General features: G+C 38.9%; 1 protein-coding gene across 1 annotated transcript in view; it reads right to left on the bottom strand.

Moving 5' to 3' along the window:
- Positions 1–507: 507 nt before the first annotated feature.
- LOC139714011 (uncharacterized) overlaps positions 508–15,801 on the bottom strand; it is a gene marked incomplete at both ends in the record, with an annotated part of 56,368 nt that continues 41,074 nt past the window's right edge. Inside the window, 5 exons of the mRNA XM_071625736.1 lie at positions 508–669; positions 5,389–5,500; positions 6,972–7,067; positions 11,199–11,318; positions 12,708–12,743. Of these exons, the coding sequence (XP_071481837.1) occupies positions 508–669; positions 5,389–5,500; positions 6,972–7,067; positions 11,199–11,318; positions 12,708–12,743 (526 nt within the window). The remainder of the gene's footprint in view (positions 670–5,388; positions 5,501–6,971; positions 7,068–11,198; positions 11,319–12,707; positions 12,744–15,801) is intronic.

The raw sequence follows: 15,801 nt of genomic DNA, 5'->3' as shown, positions 1-15,801 counted from the left end.
CAAATGAAGGGAAAGAGAAGAAAGAAAAAGAGAAAGAGAGAATTTCCTACCAGGAAATCAGCTATAGAACCTTTGCAGAAACAAGTGAATGAAACAAGAAACAAGAATGCTTTTATGAAGCTAATATCCAATACCTAACCATCTACACCTAAAACTACCTGAACAAAGTGTCATAGCTCTCCTAGGAAACCCATTAAGAAACAAACAGGAAAAAACAACCCAACAAATAAAAACAAGAATCATAGCATCATAAAATGTAAAAAAATAAAACTTTTTCAGGGTGAGTCATACATTTTTTTTTTTTTTGCTTTTGCAAATGCTCCCTTTTCAGCTGGGATCATTCCCTAAAAAGTTAAAATGTGCTTTATCTTTAGCACAAGTCATATTGGAAGCTCAGCTATGCTTAAGAAGGGTTACATTTTTTGATCTAACATGACAATGTCACATAACTGTAACATTCATCTTTTTTTAATGACTTTTACTTAACTTCCGACCTTTAGCCCTCACCTTTGACCTGCTTCTGACCCCGCTGCAGCTTGCCCATGGGCTCTGAGTTGCGGCGCTTGTGCTTCTTGCGCGACTTGCGCTCCTTCCTGTCCCGCGACATCGACGGCTCGGGCGTGGCTGACGTGGTCGGCTTTTCGGTCTCAGTTTCATGGTGAGCTGCTCCTATCGGAAAAAAAACATGATTGGGATGAGCTGCTCAGAACGCATCGTCAATGAAAACAGAAGATGTGCTGACTAAATCCTTTAACATGGACATTGAGAAAAATAGCTTCATTTTCAAAACAATAAGTAACTCTGTGAGATATCTATCCCAAGAGGAATGATCATCTGACTCTCAGTTCACACAGACAAAAAATACCAGCTGAACAGAAATGAGTATGAAATTACATAGCATGGCAAACTATCTTCTCATCCATATGAAAGACACATTTTTTTCTTCTTCCTGCTGAAATCTTGCTGAAACACACACCATGAGACTGAGGTCTACCACATAGTATCTGGCACTAGAGGTATCACAGCAAATCCTGATAAAGAAGTATTTCTCCATTTCATCTCTACTCTGTAATGTTTGTCATCACAAGAAGTATACTTTCATCTCCCATCCTTCTCTCTGTCTCATCCTCTTCTGCAACACTTTAAAGGTCCTGTTTACCTTTGGGAGTAGTGATTTAGAAAATATTCAACATATCACTTTTGATGCATATGTGTAGGTCAGCTGTATCACAAAACATCCTACCATATAAAATTTTTGCAATAAAGCCCGAAATATAAGGAGATATCACCACTTTTCTCATTACACCATAACTATAGACAGTTTAGTCTGGAAGCATTTTTATTATAACTATTGTTCAAACTTTGTATATTTAACAATACTTAACATCGATTATACTGGTTCAAATTTTTACATTGGTTGTTTCTATCCCTAACTCACATTTTAGAACTATTTTGAAGCACTAACGCTGGGTTTTTGTTTTATCTGCAAATGGTAAATTATGCCTTTAACATTCTTTATCCCATCTGTCTGTCTGTCTGTCTCTGTATCTCTCTATGCTCCCCCTTTCTCTTCCACACACTCTCTGTTTAAGTTTCAAAGTTGTTGATGACAAATACATGTTTGGCTGCTGGCCATGAAATCTCTGCCATATCCCTCATCCCCTCCCCTCCCCTCCCCTCCCCTCCCCTCCCCCAGAGACTTAAATCTTCTTGGTGCAACCGACGAAAGTGACACAAGTTTGTCTGTTCTATCTCTCTTGATGATGAATTTGCAAAGACAATATGGCTCCTACTCAATAACCAAATAACAAGGGAAGAAAATGACTTTCTTTTTTTTTCACATGGTGAATTACCAATAGCTGAACCGATAAATGCAATTTATGAGAAGTACATGGTAACTGCAGGTTTCTCCATTTTGTTAGGTGGTGAGTGCTGCATTTGTGTGAAAAAGTTTCCAACTTTCATCCCAATCTCTGGCTGTGTAGGATGCTCAGTACTGCTGGAAACACAATGTCATTCACAAACTTCAGAATGGACAAACAGCGGGATTTGATGAAATCCTCAGTTTGCCCTCAGCGTCGGAGTTCTCCCTTACGTCCTTTGCGAACATCTGCAAAAACGAGCATCTTCCACGGCAAAAAGAGAAACCACGTGGTGGTGGTGGAGCGCTTGTCGATCCTCCGTATCGCTGCCGACTATCAGAATGCTTCCCAGACTTGTCATAGGCCAAGGTCAAAATCACCACGACATATACTCAATCAGATTTAGGTCCATCCTGCCTATCCCACATCAATAAAGGAACCTCTACAAGCCAATCGTAATTTCCGTACACCGCTCCGATCTCATCTCGATGAACCGAAGGAAATGTACCAAGGACGCAAGCAGTGGCGGGAAGACCGTTGCTTGGATTAATTTGTCAATAAGTCAATATAAACATTGACAGCTTTATTGCAGTGCTGAATAAAATAAGTAAATAACAAAAAAACAAAAAATATAAAAACACCCTTCCCAGATTTCCAAAGATAAGGTCTTACATTTCCCACTGGTAACATTAATGATTCTCGGGTGATGCTAACTAAGCTAAACCTGCGTCCCCCCCCCCCCCCACTCCCATCCTCAAAGACTACAGAGAGATACTATAGAGTTTCATTAGCTCTTGGTCTTTCATTGAGGCATATGGCTAAATCCAAGAGAAACCAATGTTGTTCACCAACATGTGACACATTTCAGCAAACACTTTAATACACACAATCATATACATGAGTATCTGCAATTAAGTCTCACACTTGAAATTTGACTGGGACTCTCACGTATGGATAGGATTTGCAGCTTTATCATCACTGGATCAATTCACGGATGCCATCTATTTTGCTAGGAAACTTTTCTGGCTAGAGGAGACATTTCATACAAGTCCCTGATCAAGAGAAGATACTGAAATGCGCTTCTGCCAAATAAAGCAATCATAACCAAAAAAAAAAAAAAAAGTTTTTACTGATCTCAAACAAGTTTGCTGCTAAAAAACATTCCATCTAACTTTCTTTCTCCATGCAATATCCTTTACCAACACTTCTAATCCATCAATGTCTATTATCAAACTCTTGCTCAAAAACAGAATTTCACATCAGCTGTACATAATCATTGCTGTAACTTCCCACTGATTATTTTTCTTTACAAATTCTTCCAAAAAAATATATAACCAAAGACTGTTGGAATTTTTCCCCACTACATCCCCCCACAATAAAACATAAGCCATAATTGCAGACAGTCCATCAAAAATCAAGTGCTTCGTGGGCATATCCAGACTCCTCAAATTGGCAACACGTGACAGTCACGGTCTGCAGAGATGAGGTCCTTCTGCAACCAAGAAAACAACTCGAACCCCGGGGAAACCGTGACAAATTGCGTTCCAATCCAGCCGCATTTCCTTCACTACCTGTCTTCCAAGTCCCCCAAGAAGATGCGGAGTTGTGTTTGGGTGGATTCTTTCTTTTTTGGGGGGTCTTTTGTTTTTTTCTCTTTTCCCCCAAATTTGTCCCATGATCATGATGATGTGTTGATCATTACAATAGGGAGGTTGATACCATCAGGGCACTGTCACAACTGCCATATTTCTCTGCAAAACTTTGCAACAAAAAAAAAAAAAAAAGAAACACACACACACACACACACACACACAGACATTAAAAAAAACAAAAACAAAAACAAATCTAAAAAAAAAAAAAAATTGGCAGGCCAACATGTTGGGAACATTTGCGAGGCGGAAAAGTGACTCAGTGAGTGGGAAGCGTGGATTTTGCGACAAACAAGGCGAGGCCCCCACGACAGGTACTACAAAACTCAAACGCGTGCACACACACACACACACACACACACACATATTCATAATTACAATGTGGAAATCCTTTCCACTTCATATCATTTAAGAATTGGTATTCCTCCGAGACAGCTCCTTCGACGGTGTATGGATTTGCTCCGGCAGTAACGATGCTATCTCATTCACTAAAAAAAAAAGAAAGAAAGAAAGAACTAAAGAAAGAATGTGTGTGATCTTGAATTTTGATCTTTTATGTGAGGTTTTCAGGCAAAGTCTGATAGCGATCATTGCCAAGAGATTTTCGTAAGGCACCTTGTACCACAATTTCCTCACTTTAATTGATAGAATCCCTCATGTAGCAGACTCTTTATGAGTCATTAGCACTACTTGCGATGAATCCAGCTCAACATATACCCCACCTTTCAAAACAGATTAACGATAGCTTTCCAGCTGTGGTCATCCGATATCTGGACATTCGTTCAATTTCACTGCCCATGTCCCTACAAGCAATCCCTCACTTCCTTCTCTCCCCACCCCACTCAATTTGTCTGTCTGTCTGTGTGTTTGCACATCTGTCATTTTGTCTGTTCATCTCTCTCTCTCTTTTCTTATCTACCTATGTATATGTCTGTGTTTGTCAACATACCACATAACATTCTTCTATCAATCCATCTATTCATATTCATCTTTCTATTCATCTACTTGTCTATCTATCTTTTAAGTATGGACATATATCTGTTTATCTATTTATCTGACAAGTTACTTGTTTATTTGTATGTGTCTTTGTCAACATACCACTGAATATAAACAAACAATCACGAGTATTTGAGGAATGCGCAGAGTCATCAAAACATATTCTATGTAGAACACATTTTGCACAATCACACCTATTTTTTTTTTTTCATCTGAACATCACCACACCTTGAATAGGGTCAAAACATGGAAAGAAATTTATGATAATTTCATGACTATTTCACATTGACTTCATGAATTTGGGAATACCCTTTGTCGTAGTACTCCACAATCGCAAATACCCGCATCACAGGGTCTGGAAATGGAAGTATGGCTTTGTGCACGGAAAGAATGCCACCACGCTATAGGGACCCTGTTCAGTCAGCATTTGGAAAACTAATCACAACAACTAAACCACATTTCCAAACCAAGCAAAGTGACATTGGGTTTCTTTCAACGAGGCAAACGCATGAATGCTACATACAGAACAATCTCTAGCAATTTTGACACTTCTTTTTTTTTCTTTCTTCTTCTTCTTTTTTTTTTGGGGGGGGGGGGGAGGTGCAACTTCCACTTAAATGCATTTCCACACAAATAACTGCTACCAATTAGAAATTTTTCTTCCTAGTTCGAACAGCAGAGTATGTTAGAAAGGCATATTGGAGTCACTAGCACTCTGTAAATGCTTTTAAGTCATTTGTTACGAGTCTCATCGTCATAAAGTCAGCGTGTCTTATTGTGCACACGAATGGTATATCACTATAAATGTTTCTACTGTACTCAATAGGATTGGTCTCGAGATGTAAGCATCCCAAAACAGATTTATGGTTGGTTTGCCTTACTTGTGCCAAGGATGAGTTCTTTGACCTTGGTAGGAATGTTGCTTTCGTAGTTCTCGAGAATTAATCTCTTGATTTCATGCGTCCACTGCTTCTTCTGCTCCTGAGTTTTGGCCTTTGGGGGAAAGCATGAGAGAAAACGAGGTGTTCACAAGATATTTCTGGGTGCATATTCACAAGAACAGTCAAAATGCAAAACTTATCATTTGAATCAATTGCTAACAAGATTAAGGTATACTAGTGGCAACAGGTGTATAATCCTATACACTTCAGTGCAGTAAAAAAATGCATCGGTCAAAATACACATGAATTTCAAAAAGGACAACTTATAATTCATCTACCAAACAATACTATCTTTGACAAGAGACACCTTTCAACTCACATATCACTTTGAAGAAAGGATAGCAAACTATGCTCGATTCTTTACTACTTTAGATTTTATGTAAGGCATAAACCCTGGATAAATCATACTGTTTGCTTTAGCTGCTATTCCGGATGTGTTCTTATTTTTTTGGCTCTAATGATTAACATTTCCTTCAGGGTTAGTGAATCCGCTGTTGGTAAAGATTAACATTTAATGTTCAGGCCGGTGGTATCCCCTTTGGCATGACCTATCCACCATACAGAACACTGATGACACATAACCACAAAAGAAAGGGGGTGGGGGGAGAGATCTTACCCCCAAAAAGAAAAAATGAATAAGAAATTCTCAGAGAAAAACAAGTTAGCCTTGACATATTTTAACATGAAGCATAAAAGGATGTCGCACGCCATCTTTTGTCATACCCCCAGGGTGGGAATGAGTAGAAAACATCAATTGTCACTAACCTCACTTCCACAGAGTTTTCATTTATGTGTCGTTTTCTCTCTCATTTTTTTATCGTATGTTTTCTCGAACAGGATGCACCTTGTAATATGGATAGGGACCAGCTTGTCGAGTTTCCTTCCCCACTCTTTTATAATTTGTTTTCTTTTCCTTTGTAACTATCAGTACTTTTTAAAAAACTTTAAGTCCTTTTAAGCTTTAGGAAGAAGCTGCATGATCTCCTTAATACAAGAGTAACAGACAAAGTGTGCATACCCCAAAGGATCAAGTTCAAAGTTCTAGTGGTCTTTCTATCTTAGAAAATAAAAAAGGGAAGAAAAGCATGGCTTTGATATTCTTCAAGCACTAAAGGAAACTTTAAGGTCAAGATCAATAGCTTTCCATGCCCATTCTAAAACATTTTCTGACAATATGTTTGTTTTACTGAGATACAGGATAAGAACAGGGCACGTGTCTGTGTAAGCTCTCCAGAAAAGAATTCCATGCTATTGAAACATAACATTTTACAAATACATTTTACATATGTAAACACCAAGATATTCTCATTATCACTGTTACAAAGATTTACGTTGAGTTTGCTTTTAGAATGATACCAATTATGAAAAATAAAGAGCGAGAGAAAAAAAAAAAGAAAGAAATGAGTTTTACTAACACCTCAGCTTCATGTTGAGCTGGCAAATGTTGCCAATTTGCAGTGATGAGAAAATAATGATTTGAAAACATGGGTCCAGGAAGAGACAGGTTTTCAAGGAAAACTTACTACTATGGTGTACTGTATGTCTGCATTATCAAATGGAATCACGTTGAAGCCTAGGGGCTCCTTAGGTATACTCTCAATTAGCATCAGGTTCGAGCACTGTGTGTGAAGAACAAGAAGGAAAGAGAGAGATAGAAAGAGAAAAAAATTAAATAATAATTCAATATCAAAATGAAGTTCGAGGCTTTTATCTTCATACATTTTTTTTCATACAACGTCATGAATGCTTCAACAGGTAATTTTCAAGGCAGATTACACTTCCCAATCAAAAGAGAGAGACTGAGTTTTATTGTCCATGACATGCAATGTCATAACATGACATAGGAGTTAAAACCACAGTTTATCCAGCCATCTGATTCACTTTCCAAAAATTATCTAACTGCTGTTAAAATTTCATTATCCTCTTTTTTTTTTCTTGTAAACAACCCTCCCAATTTTCACAGAATTCACTTATTCCTTTTCCCAACCATATATGGTGTTGGCACTCAATTCACATTGCTCAAATTACAGATCAAATGGCCTCTCCAACCCCATACTTGGTATTGAGGAAAGTCTAGGATAAAAATTCATCGAATTTCCCATCCTTTTCTCTGCGTTCCTGACCATTTCAAAGTCATCATGGTCCGTGGCCGTCTCCCTGTCACTGACGTCTAATGTGGTAAAATTATTGTAAAAATTTCTGTGATAGGACCATGAAAAAAACAGCACACAAATATGTTGCACAGCTCACAATACAAGTCAGTAAGGATACGACAACCAAATTTCTTTAGAAGATTGATGCTCTACAACCATATGATACACATACATACTCACACTCTTACATAAAAACACCATACAGAAAGTACACATTGCTTTGCTAGTTTGGGCTACTAACTTTCAACAGTTGGGGGGGGGGGGATGCAAAACTTTTTGCTGTCATCTATACGTGCCCTTGTTTACTCATTGGGCATAGCTATGTCAGAATGAAGCAGGCCCTGGGGCAAAATGTAATGTGAGGAACATATTTCATAGTGATTGGAATGTTACACTGAAAGCATGGAAATGTCAGTGTGTGTGTGTGTGGGGGGGGGGGGGGTGGAAAGCAAGGAAACATAAGAAGAAGGATGTAATAATCTTACACCCTGACTGAAAACGAAAGGAGAGTAAAGAGGTCTAGAAAAGGAAATTAATGGTAATAAAAAGACATCATGGGTATGCAGCAAGTGCCAAACAAAGAAGAACTAACAATGATACATAGAATTGATGAAAGAATTGCAGAGGGAGACAGACAATACGTAAAGTGTAGAAAAGAGAGCAAGTGACCAAATAAGGAAGTTGACCAACCAGCCAGGACAATTATAATACTTCAGCACACAGATATCATCATAGTTCTTTAAACTACATGTATGCGGAAAAATAATTAAATTTATGTTGTGTAGACACTCCAAGCATACATTGCACTGTGATTTGCATGTCTCTTTTGAACAGAGCACACATATTCTATAGAAAGCCTGAACTATGTGATACATGCTCCACATCACATTCCCTATATAACAGCATTTACATAAATCAACAGTCTGCAGCCATTGTGCAAATGCACACAGGGGCGTAGAACACCACAATAGGTGCTACAACAGAAAAAAAAAATAGATGAAGGGTATTAGGAATGTTATTTATGCTGCCCCAACAAAATGCACCTGGATAAAAATGTTAGGCTATACCTGAACAAAGACAACATTCCGATGTCCACCTGGGGACAAAAGTGTTGTTGTGCTGTTGAACAGCTGGCAAACATAGGACTAAGGGTTGTTATGACATGTGTCACAATGGAGAACTGGGGGGGGGGGGAGACTCTTATAATTCATCTACTTATCATTATGTTGTTGTTGTTTTTTTTTTGCCTTGTTTACAACCAAATAAGACACTCTTCAATGTAAAGTGAAAATATGTACCATCTGGATTACATTATCTATGAAAGGGACTTGATTAGTGCAGTCCTTTATGTGAGTGTGTGTGTGTGTGTGTGTTTTGTTTTGTTTTGTTTTTATTAGACTGAATTAATGAAATCTAACATTTCGTCCTTGATGAATTCCTTGGTTGTATTTTGCAGGGATCTATCCAATACCCAATTGTATATAATCTCAATTCTGTGTAATCAGAGAAAAGAAAGGAATGTAGTACAGGATGGTACAATTGCTGCAGTTTAAAGCAATGTGCTTTCTTTGAATGCTCTGTACAAAGCATTTACAAGAAATTAAAATGTTATTGTATGAAATTGTAGACAGTGATACCTAATCCTTCTGTTTGCACTTTCTTTTTGTGTTGCGCAGGGATGTGCCAGGCAGTCTGATCACTCGGGAAGAAAAATATATTCATCCTATGCACAAATATCATACTCTCTTTGGTGTAGTGCACGGCAGTAACTATATATGGTGCACTGAATCCATGAACAGTTTACGGTTTAGACTGCTGTACAACCACACTCCAGTTTAGCATCAGCCACTGTTTCCCTTCTGAAGCTGACGTGAGGGTGGGTGTTGGCTCAAAAGTTATTTTGGTCGATGTGTCAATTGATAAATTTGTCAAAACTCTTGTCAATTAATGTGGCCGTGACCACAAAAGAACATCTTAGTGCTGACCTTAAACATATCAATTGTAATGGGGTGATTGTGGTGAAAACAGGAACTTGCTTTTGGGTGGAAATTTGAGCCCACGAGATTCCACATGAATTAATAATGCTCATGTTTCATGTTCTAACAATTCTAAACATGTTCAGAAACATGTATGCAATGTAAACCAGAAATGTTTGGGACTGTCTTACAGAGGAAAATTCTTATCAAGCAGGTTTCTATTTCTTTCTTTTTTTGAGCACTTTTTTAAAGGAATGCTAGAAAGACTCAAAGAAAACTTATTATTAAAGAGCTAGACATTCTGAAATGAGGCTAGCACCATGAAAATTTTGCTCAGTGTGGGAAGCCTCAAGAACTTTCATTGGCCTGCATGCTGACTATGGCTATGAGAAGAGCAAGAAAGAGAGACAGAGACAGAAAGACAGACAGATAGACAGAAAGACAAATAGATGGATAGACAGAAGGAGTTAAGATAGACAGATAGAGGAGGGGGAGAGACGGAGAAAGGATTAGAAAGACAGACACAAAGACAGCCATATACATGTACAGATAGATCTGGAAAAAGAAAAGGAAAACAGACAGACAGACAAGACAGACAGATGGATGGATTGAGCAGTAGATGAGACAGATATAAAAGATAGACAGATAGAAAGATAGGCAGAAGAGAAGGTAAAATAGAAAGAAAGGAGCTTGACCACCAAAAGGAGGAAGCAGGGTATCAAGCAAAATGTGTCTAGACCCGTAATGGCACCTCCCTCCAGCTGTTTGGGTGCCCGGTTCCTGCCCATCCCCCCTCTACGAGGGAAGGATGAGGGGTGAGGGAAGGGAGGTGGAGGCACAGAGGAAGGGGGTACTGGGTGAGGATACTGTTTATATCTGATGATACTGTCTGTTTGATGCAAATGTCATTGGGGTCTTCTGAGCGGGAAAGGGTAGGGGGAAAGCATGTATGAAGGAGATGAGCATCTGGCAACAGCAAAACTAGGGCTGGTAATGTGACACCAACACAGTGTGGAAATCCCTCCTGGATGAGGCTAGCTTGGGGGAAAAAATTTGACACATCTATCTCTTTTTGTCTGTTGAAATTCATGTACTATATCCATCGTTGACAACATATCCATAGCATGATCTAGACATATTTGCGGAATTTCCTATATCAAAGGCTCTTAAGGATTCAAACTTTGGATTTTAACCTCCGAATAGGTCTATTCTCTAAAGTCAGATGCATTTTACGATTCAGGATGGAATTATTCAAGCTGTTTCACAATAGAAGCTACAGGCTACAAATAAATCCGTTATAAATACAATCTTAAACTTGATGGACTGAGACAAAACTTTGAAAGTCAGTTTTCACTTCATCAAACTAGGAATTGTTCACATATAAATGCAAGAGATTTTATAGCTTGAACACTACGAGAAGCTACATGGCCCAAATAGAAACTGCTACAAATACATTCCCGTGTTCCATGAATGAATGCAACAATTCTGAAGTTAAAATTTACTCAGTCAGTCGGAGGATATTAAGCCTTTCCGTGCCAGGGACTTTGACTAGTGTGGCGGGAAAACAAAAATGGGTATACTGTCAGCCATGTTGTCACCAGGGGTCGGGGTTCATCCTCACCTTAATCTGAGTCTTAATACTGATGAGATTCGTGTTTTCGTGCTTCTTGCCGATGAGCAGTGCCTTCTCGAACAGGTAGATGAACCGGTCACCCCTGGCGCCCTGCATGCGCATCACGCCCTGTTGACATGGATACAAACAAGATCAATCTCCATAATTCATCACTCACGGTGCAATTAGATGTGCGACATGGATGGGGAAATTGGATTCAATTGGATCACTGCATCACTGGTTGATTAAGTCGCTGAGTGGATTAATCAAACCTGGATTGTGATACGAATTGTCCGCTGTAAATCAACATTGACATCTCTTAACGAATAATTTGTGTCCTATATGGCACCATAACTAGACAAAATGGGCGTAATTGGTATGTAATTTACATCAGCTCCACACCGCATGAAAAACAATCCCTTAATCGACCATGTTTTTACATCAATCATCTCTCCGTGTGCCTATCAACAGGCAGATATCATTCAACTTTGGCCATTCACGACTGGCTGTGCCAACTCCCTGTTTAATATTTAGCTATTTTGGTGCAAGATTATCTATATTTGACCATAACCTAGCCACAAATAAAACAGAATGACACCAAGTCTAAATGCCATATATCTTAAAAGTCACAGTGTTGATATTTGCCATGTGCCATTGTTTCAGACATTATGGTTTACAATACCCCTCCACATAAGGACAACACTTGACGTGCTCTGGGGTGGATGCCTCCATGAACAGTTGCTTGGTGCTTCACACGAGATGGAAAATTATTTCAAATTAGCGCTGTCTGCGAGGGAATTAAACAATGGCACTGTGGTGACACGCAGAGGAAAGTTTGGCTAATTGTTGCCCGGCAACAAAGGAGAGTTTTTCATTATCACAGGACAGCAGAGAGGGAAGAGGAACACATGCTGGCAACGTTTGGGGAAAGCCCCCTCTATGGTTTCTGACAGGTGAACCGCATTGCTCATCACTGCGGCCTCTCGGGATACACGGTAACTCACGCTGTTTACTCTGCCGATGGGATTTAACCTATTGAGCGTCAACACAACAATAATTCTTGTACACTTCTAATTGAAAATTCAAGCTACATGAATGTTAGACTTTTAAGAGACAAAGCAAAAAAAAATTAGGCTGCCATCTACAGGGGTTTGACATATTTTCAGTGTCATGTATTTAGATGAGGGATTTTAAATGGCAAGCTCTGATATACAGAGCAATCATAAACATTTATCAGTAGTTATGGAATATGCCTCATGGCTAATTTCAAAAGAAAAATCCATCATCATTAACAATTAAAGGAAAAAGAAAAGAAGAAGATACTTTGCAGTCAGTTGGTTTGGATGAATTTATATATTAATTTTTCTATGGGGGGGGGGGTCCAGTTTTAATTGATTCACAACTGTTTTATCAGTCACCAACAACAGTGAAAGCAAAATTCATAACAGTTCTGTTTGCGATGTAACATGTGGCTATGAAAATACGCCCTTGATATTAAAGGTCCACATCACAACTTACCTCCAACACAAGGTCTCCGTATGTATTGAGGTCATCCTGTGGGAGATAAAGAAAGAAAACAAAACAAACATTTAGTGATGTGTATGAAACATTGCATTATCCCACTTATTTTGATATTTGCTGACAGTTCATATCACAGGGCAAACTACAGAAATGTACTGATATTCTTTCTCTCACATTTGTAAACACACACAGCATAAGATTAGTGGGGGTGGGGTAGGGAATGATATGGACTTTGACCCCATGGAGCAAAAAGCAAACGAACAACAATAACAACAACGAAAACTGTCACATGTGCAAACGAATGACGCTGAACAGAGCGCCAATTCCTCACAAAACCATGAATAAAATGTTATGAGTAGGTATGCAGTATCCTATTCAGGTGGTATTTACATGGTTAGCAGTCTAGTACAGATCATTCAGGAGATTTTGACCACATCATTTTTGTCGTTTTCATTTTCAAATGGGTTCCTTACAGTCCAATCTATGAAAAGAACTTCATCTACAGAAGATGTGAACTTTATGACTGCAAAAAGTATATCTCGCAATTCCTCAGCAACGACACTACAGATTTCAGATTGCACCTTCACCTGAATGGATCACAGAAGAATACATGTACAAGCTTTCGACGTGAGAAAGAACTTATAAACTTCTTGAATGCATAGGACATAGGACCAAACATAAAAAGAGCAGTGGCATTTCATGGGTTAATCCAGACGGGGAGAATTTTTGGCCCGATTCCAAACGAGTAGCATCCTCCATGAGTACCACCATGTCACTCTTGTCTCATTCCCCTCGTAAATGGTGCATATCACAGATAATCATCCAAAGCTGATTCTCAATTTTGATATTCATGGAGGCGGTAATAGGAGACCGCTCTAAGACAGGGGCAAAAAATGGAAGTAAGAGGGGTGAAAGACATGGGGGGGGGGGGGAGAGAGAAGAGAGGGAGAGAGAATGAAGAGCTTCTGACATACTTCCTGACCTTGGCATTTTTGTTTTAGTGCTAGCAGGACAGCAGGCACTCACCTGGACAGATTTGAGCATCGACCTACTACAACAAATAATTTTGGGGTTGGTCCATGATTTGAAGAAGTTTTTGAACCCGTCCAACTACGGGAGTCAGAGCTCACAAAGTCCTTACAAACACCATGATTATACAAAAGAAACATAGTTCATTCTTTATGCCACCCCTGTCATGAAAAATGATGCTTAATACCTTCCCTTCATACCACCACTTATTCAAGATTTTTTTTTTCTTCCTTTTTTTACAGTGTGTTTGCTTGCTCCTTTGTTACCCTCTTCAAGCTTTCTTTTCTGTTTCATTTGAGAGATCTTTTTTTTTTCTCTCTCTAACTCTTCTCTCCTTTTGCCAATGTCTATAATTCATCATCTATTTTTGAAAGTGTTTGCATTAGAAAAACCATCCAGTTTTCAAATGAATGATAAATCATAATTTCATGTGTGTTCATTTTAAATACGACACACATTAGAATTCTGAACACATGAAACTGATCTGTGGGATTTTACAAATCCTGTCATATCGTAGAGTGCCAAATCAATTGGTTCTTTACACATGTGCACACACACATAATACACGATATCACCTACTTTCTCTCTATTCTCTTCTCCTTTTCTCTTTTAAACTCATACGCATACACACATACACACACACACACACACACACACACACACACACACACACACACACACACACACACACAAACATAAACCGAGTAAAAGAACACGCTTCACATTATCATCCTGTCAAGCCAAAGAGACAGATAATTTCCCGGTGTGCATCATCTGCATTCATGAAGTTTATCATTAATATAAGACTCTGCAGACAGGTCAAAAACATGTAATAAAAATAAAACAACCTGCCCTTTAAGGGAGCTCGGGAGTGTAGACAGTTAAATATAAGTATAAGTATCACAAAAAAAAAAACTATATAAGGATAGGAAGAGGAAAAACCCCATGGGCTGGCAGGCAGCTGCTTGCGGGGGATAAAAACCGTCCCCAGACCACTTAATGCTTCCTCCGGCGTGGGGGTCAAGTCTTGCGACATCGATTTGGGTTCCTTTAAGGTGATGGGCAAAAGCAGCAGAGCGGACAGGGACTGTTCTGACTTTTTTTGGAAAAAAATCACAGAAAGAGTGATCTATCACAGATATCACCACCTGTACATTAATCTGGGAAGCTTCTCCTCGCACACACACACACACACACACACACACACACACACACACACACATAAAGTGTTGGTGAAGAGATTTCAAAAGAAACAAGCACTTGGCTTCCATAACCTGATATTTATATCATCTGTCATAACAAACAATCTCATTTACACCCACATGTATCTCCAAAGGAATGAAAAAAAAAGGATGACTTTCATACCAACAGGTGACTACAAGCAGACTCCAGCATTCAAAAGCAATAAAGGGCAATTAGAAAAAGTGCTTTATAGGGATCAAAAGACTGCCGAGAGATTCATTTCATGGACCTCTTCAAAGTTATTGCCAGCACTCCAAGCTGTTATCATTTCACTATGCATGAAATTTATCTGAAAGCTCAATGTAGGAAGGGTGTCCAACATGATTGGATGTTTTTTTTTTGCAACTGCAAGTGGTGCCTGAGTTTGGATTTAAGTGCCTTTCATGTAACGTGTTACTTTTTTTGGTGCTTTTCATATATACATATGAATTGTGGACCATTTTTATTTGCCAATCAATTGGACAGGATGCAAAGGAAAAGAGATGTGGAAGAAAAAAAACACACCTTGAAACATTGGAAATGTTCTGAAACATCACTACACCAGAGAACAATCCTTTCTAGATGAGAGTGTGAATGCACCCACATGCACAGGCCTATTTCTACGGAGGAAATCTCTTGCAAACGAGACCGTTTTTGTTAAAGGTTAATCCACGAACCTTCATCTGGATTACTAGAAGTTCCTTCCCACTTGCTGAGGAGACCAAGTGACAGAGAAAAAGAGAGAAAAGAGAGAAAGAAAGTAAGAGAGAGTGAGATAGAGTAAAGTTCACGGAAGAGGCAGCCTGTCACAATAGATCACCGAATCTGAGCCGATATCAGG

This window comes from Diadema antillarum, unplaced genomic scaffold (assembly GCF_040938485.1).
Source record: "Diadema antillarum isolate AM-2024a unplaced genomic scaffold, OU_Dant_1.0 seq00002131_RagTag, whole genome shotgun sequence".
In the NCBI taxonomy this organism is placed as follows: Eukaryota; Metazoa; Echinodermata; class Echinoidea; order Diadematoida; family Diadematidae; genus Diadema; species Diadema antillarum.
Note: the sequence above shows the minus strand (reverse complement) of the source record. Positions and strands in the feature narration are given on the sequence as shown.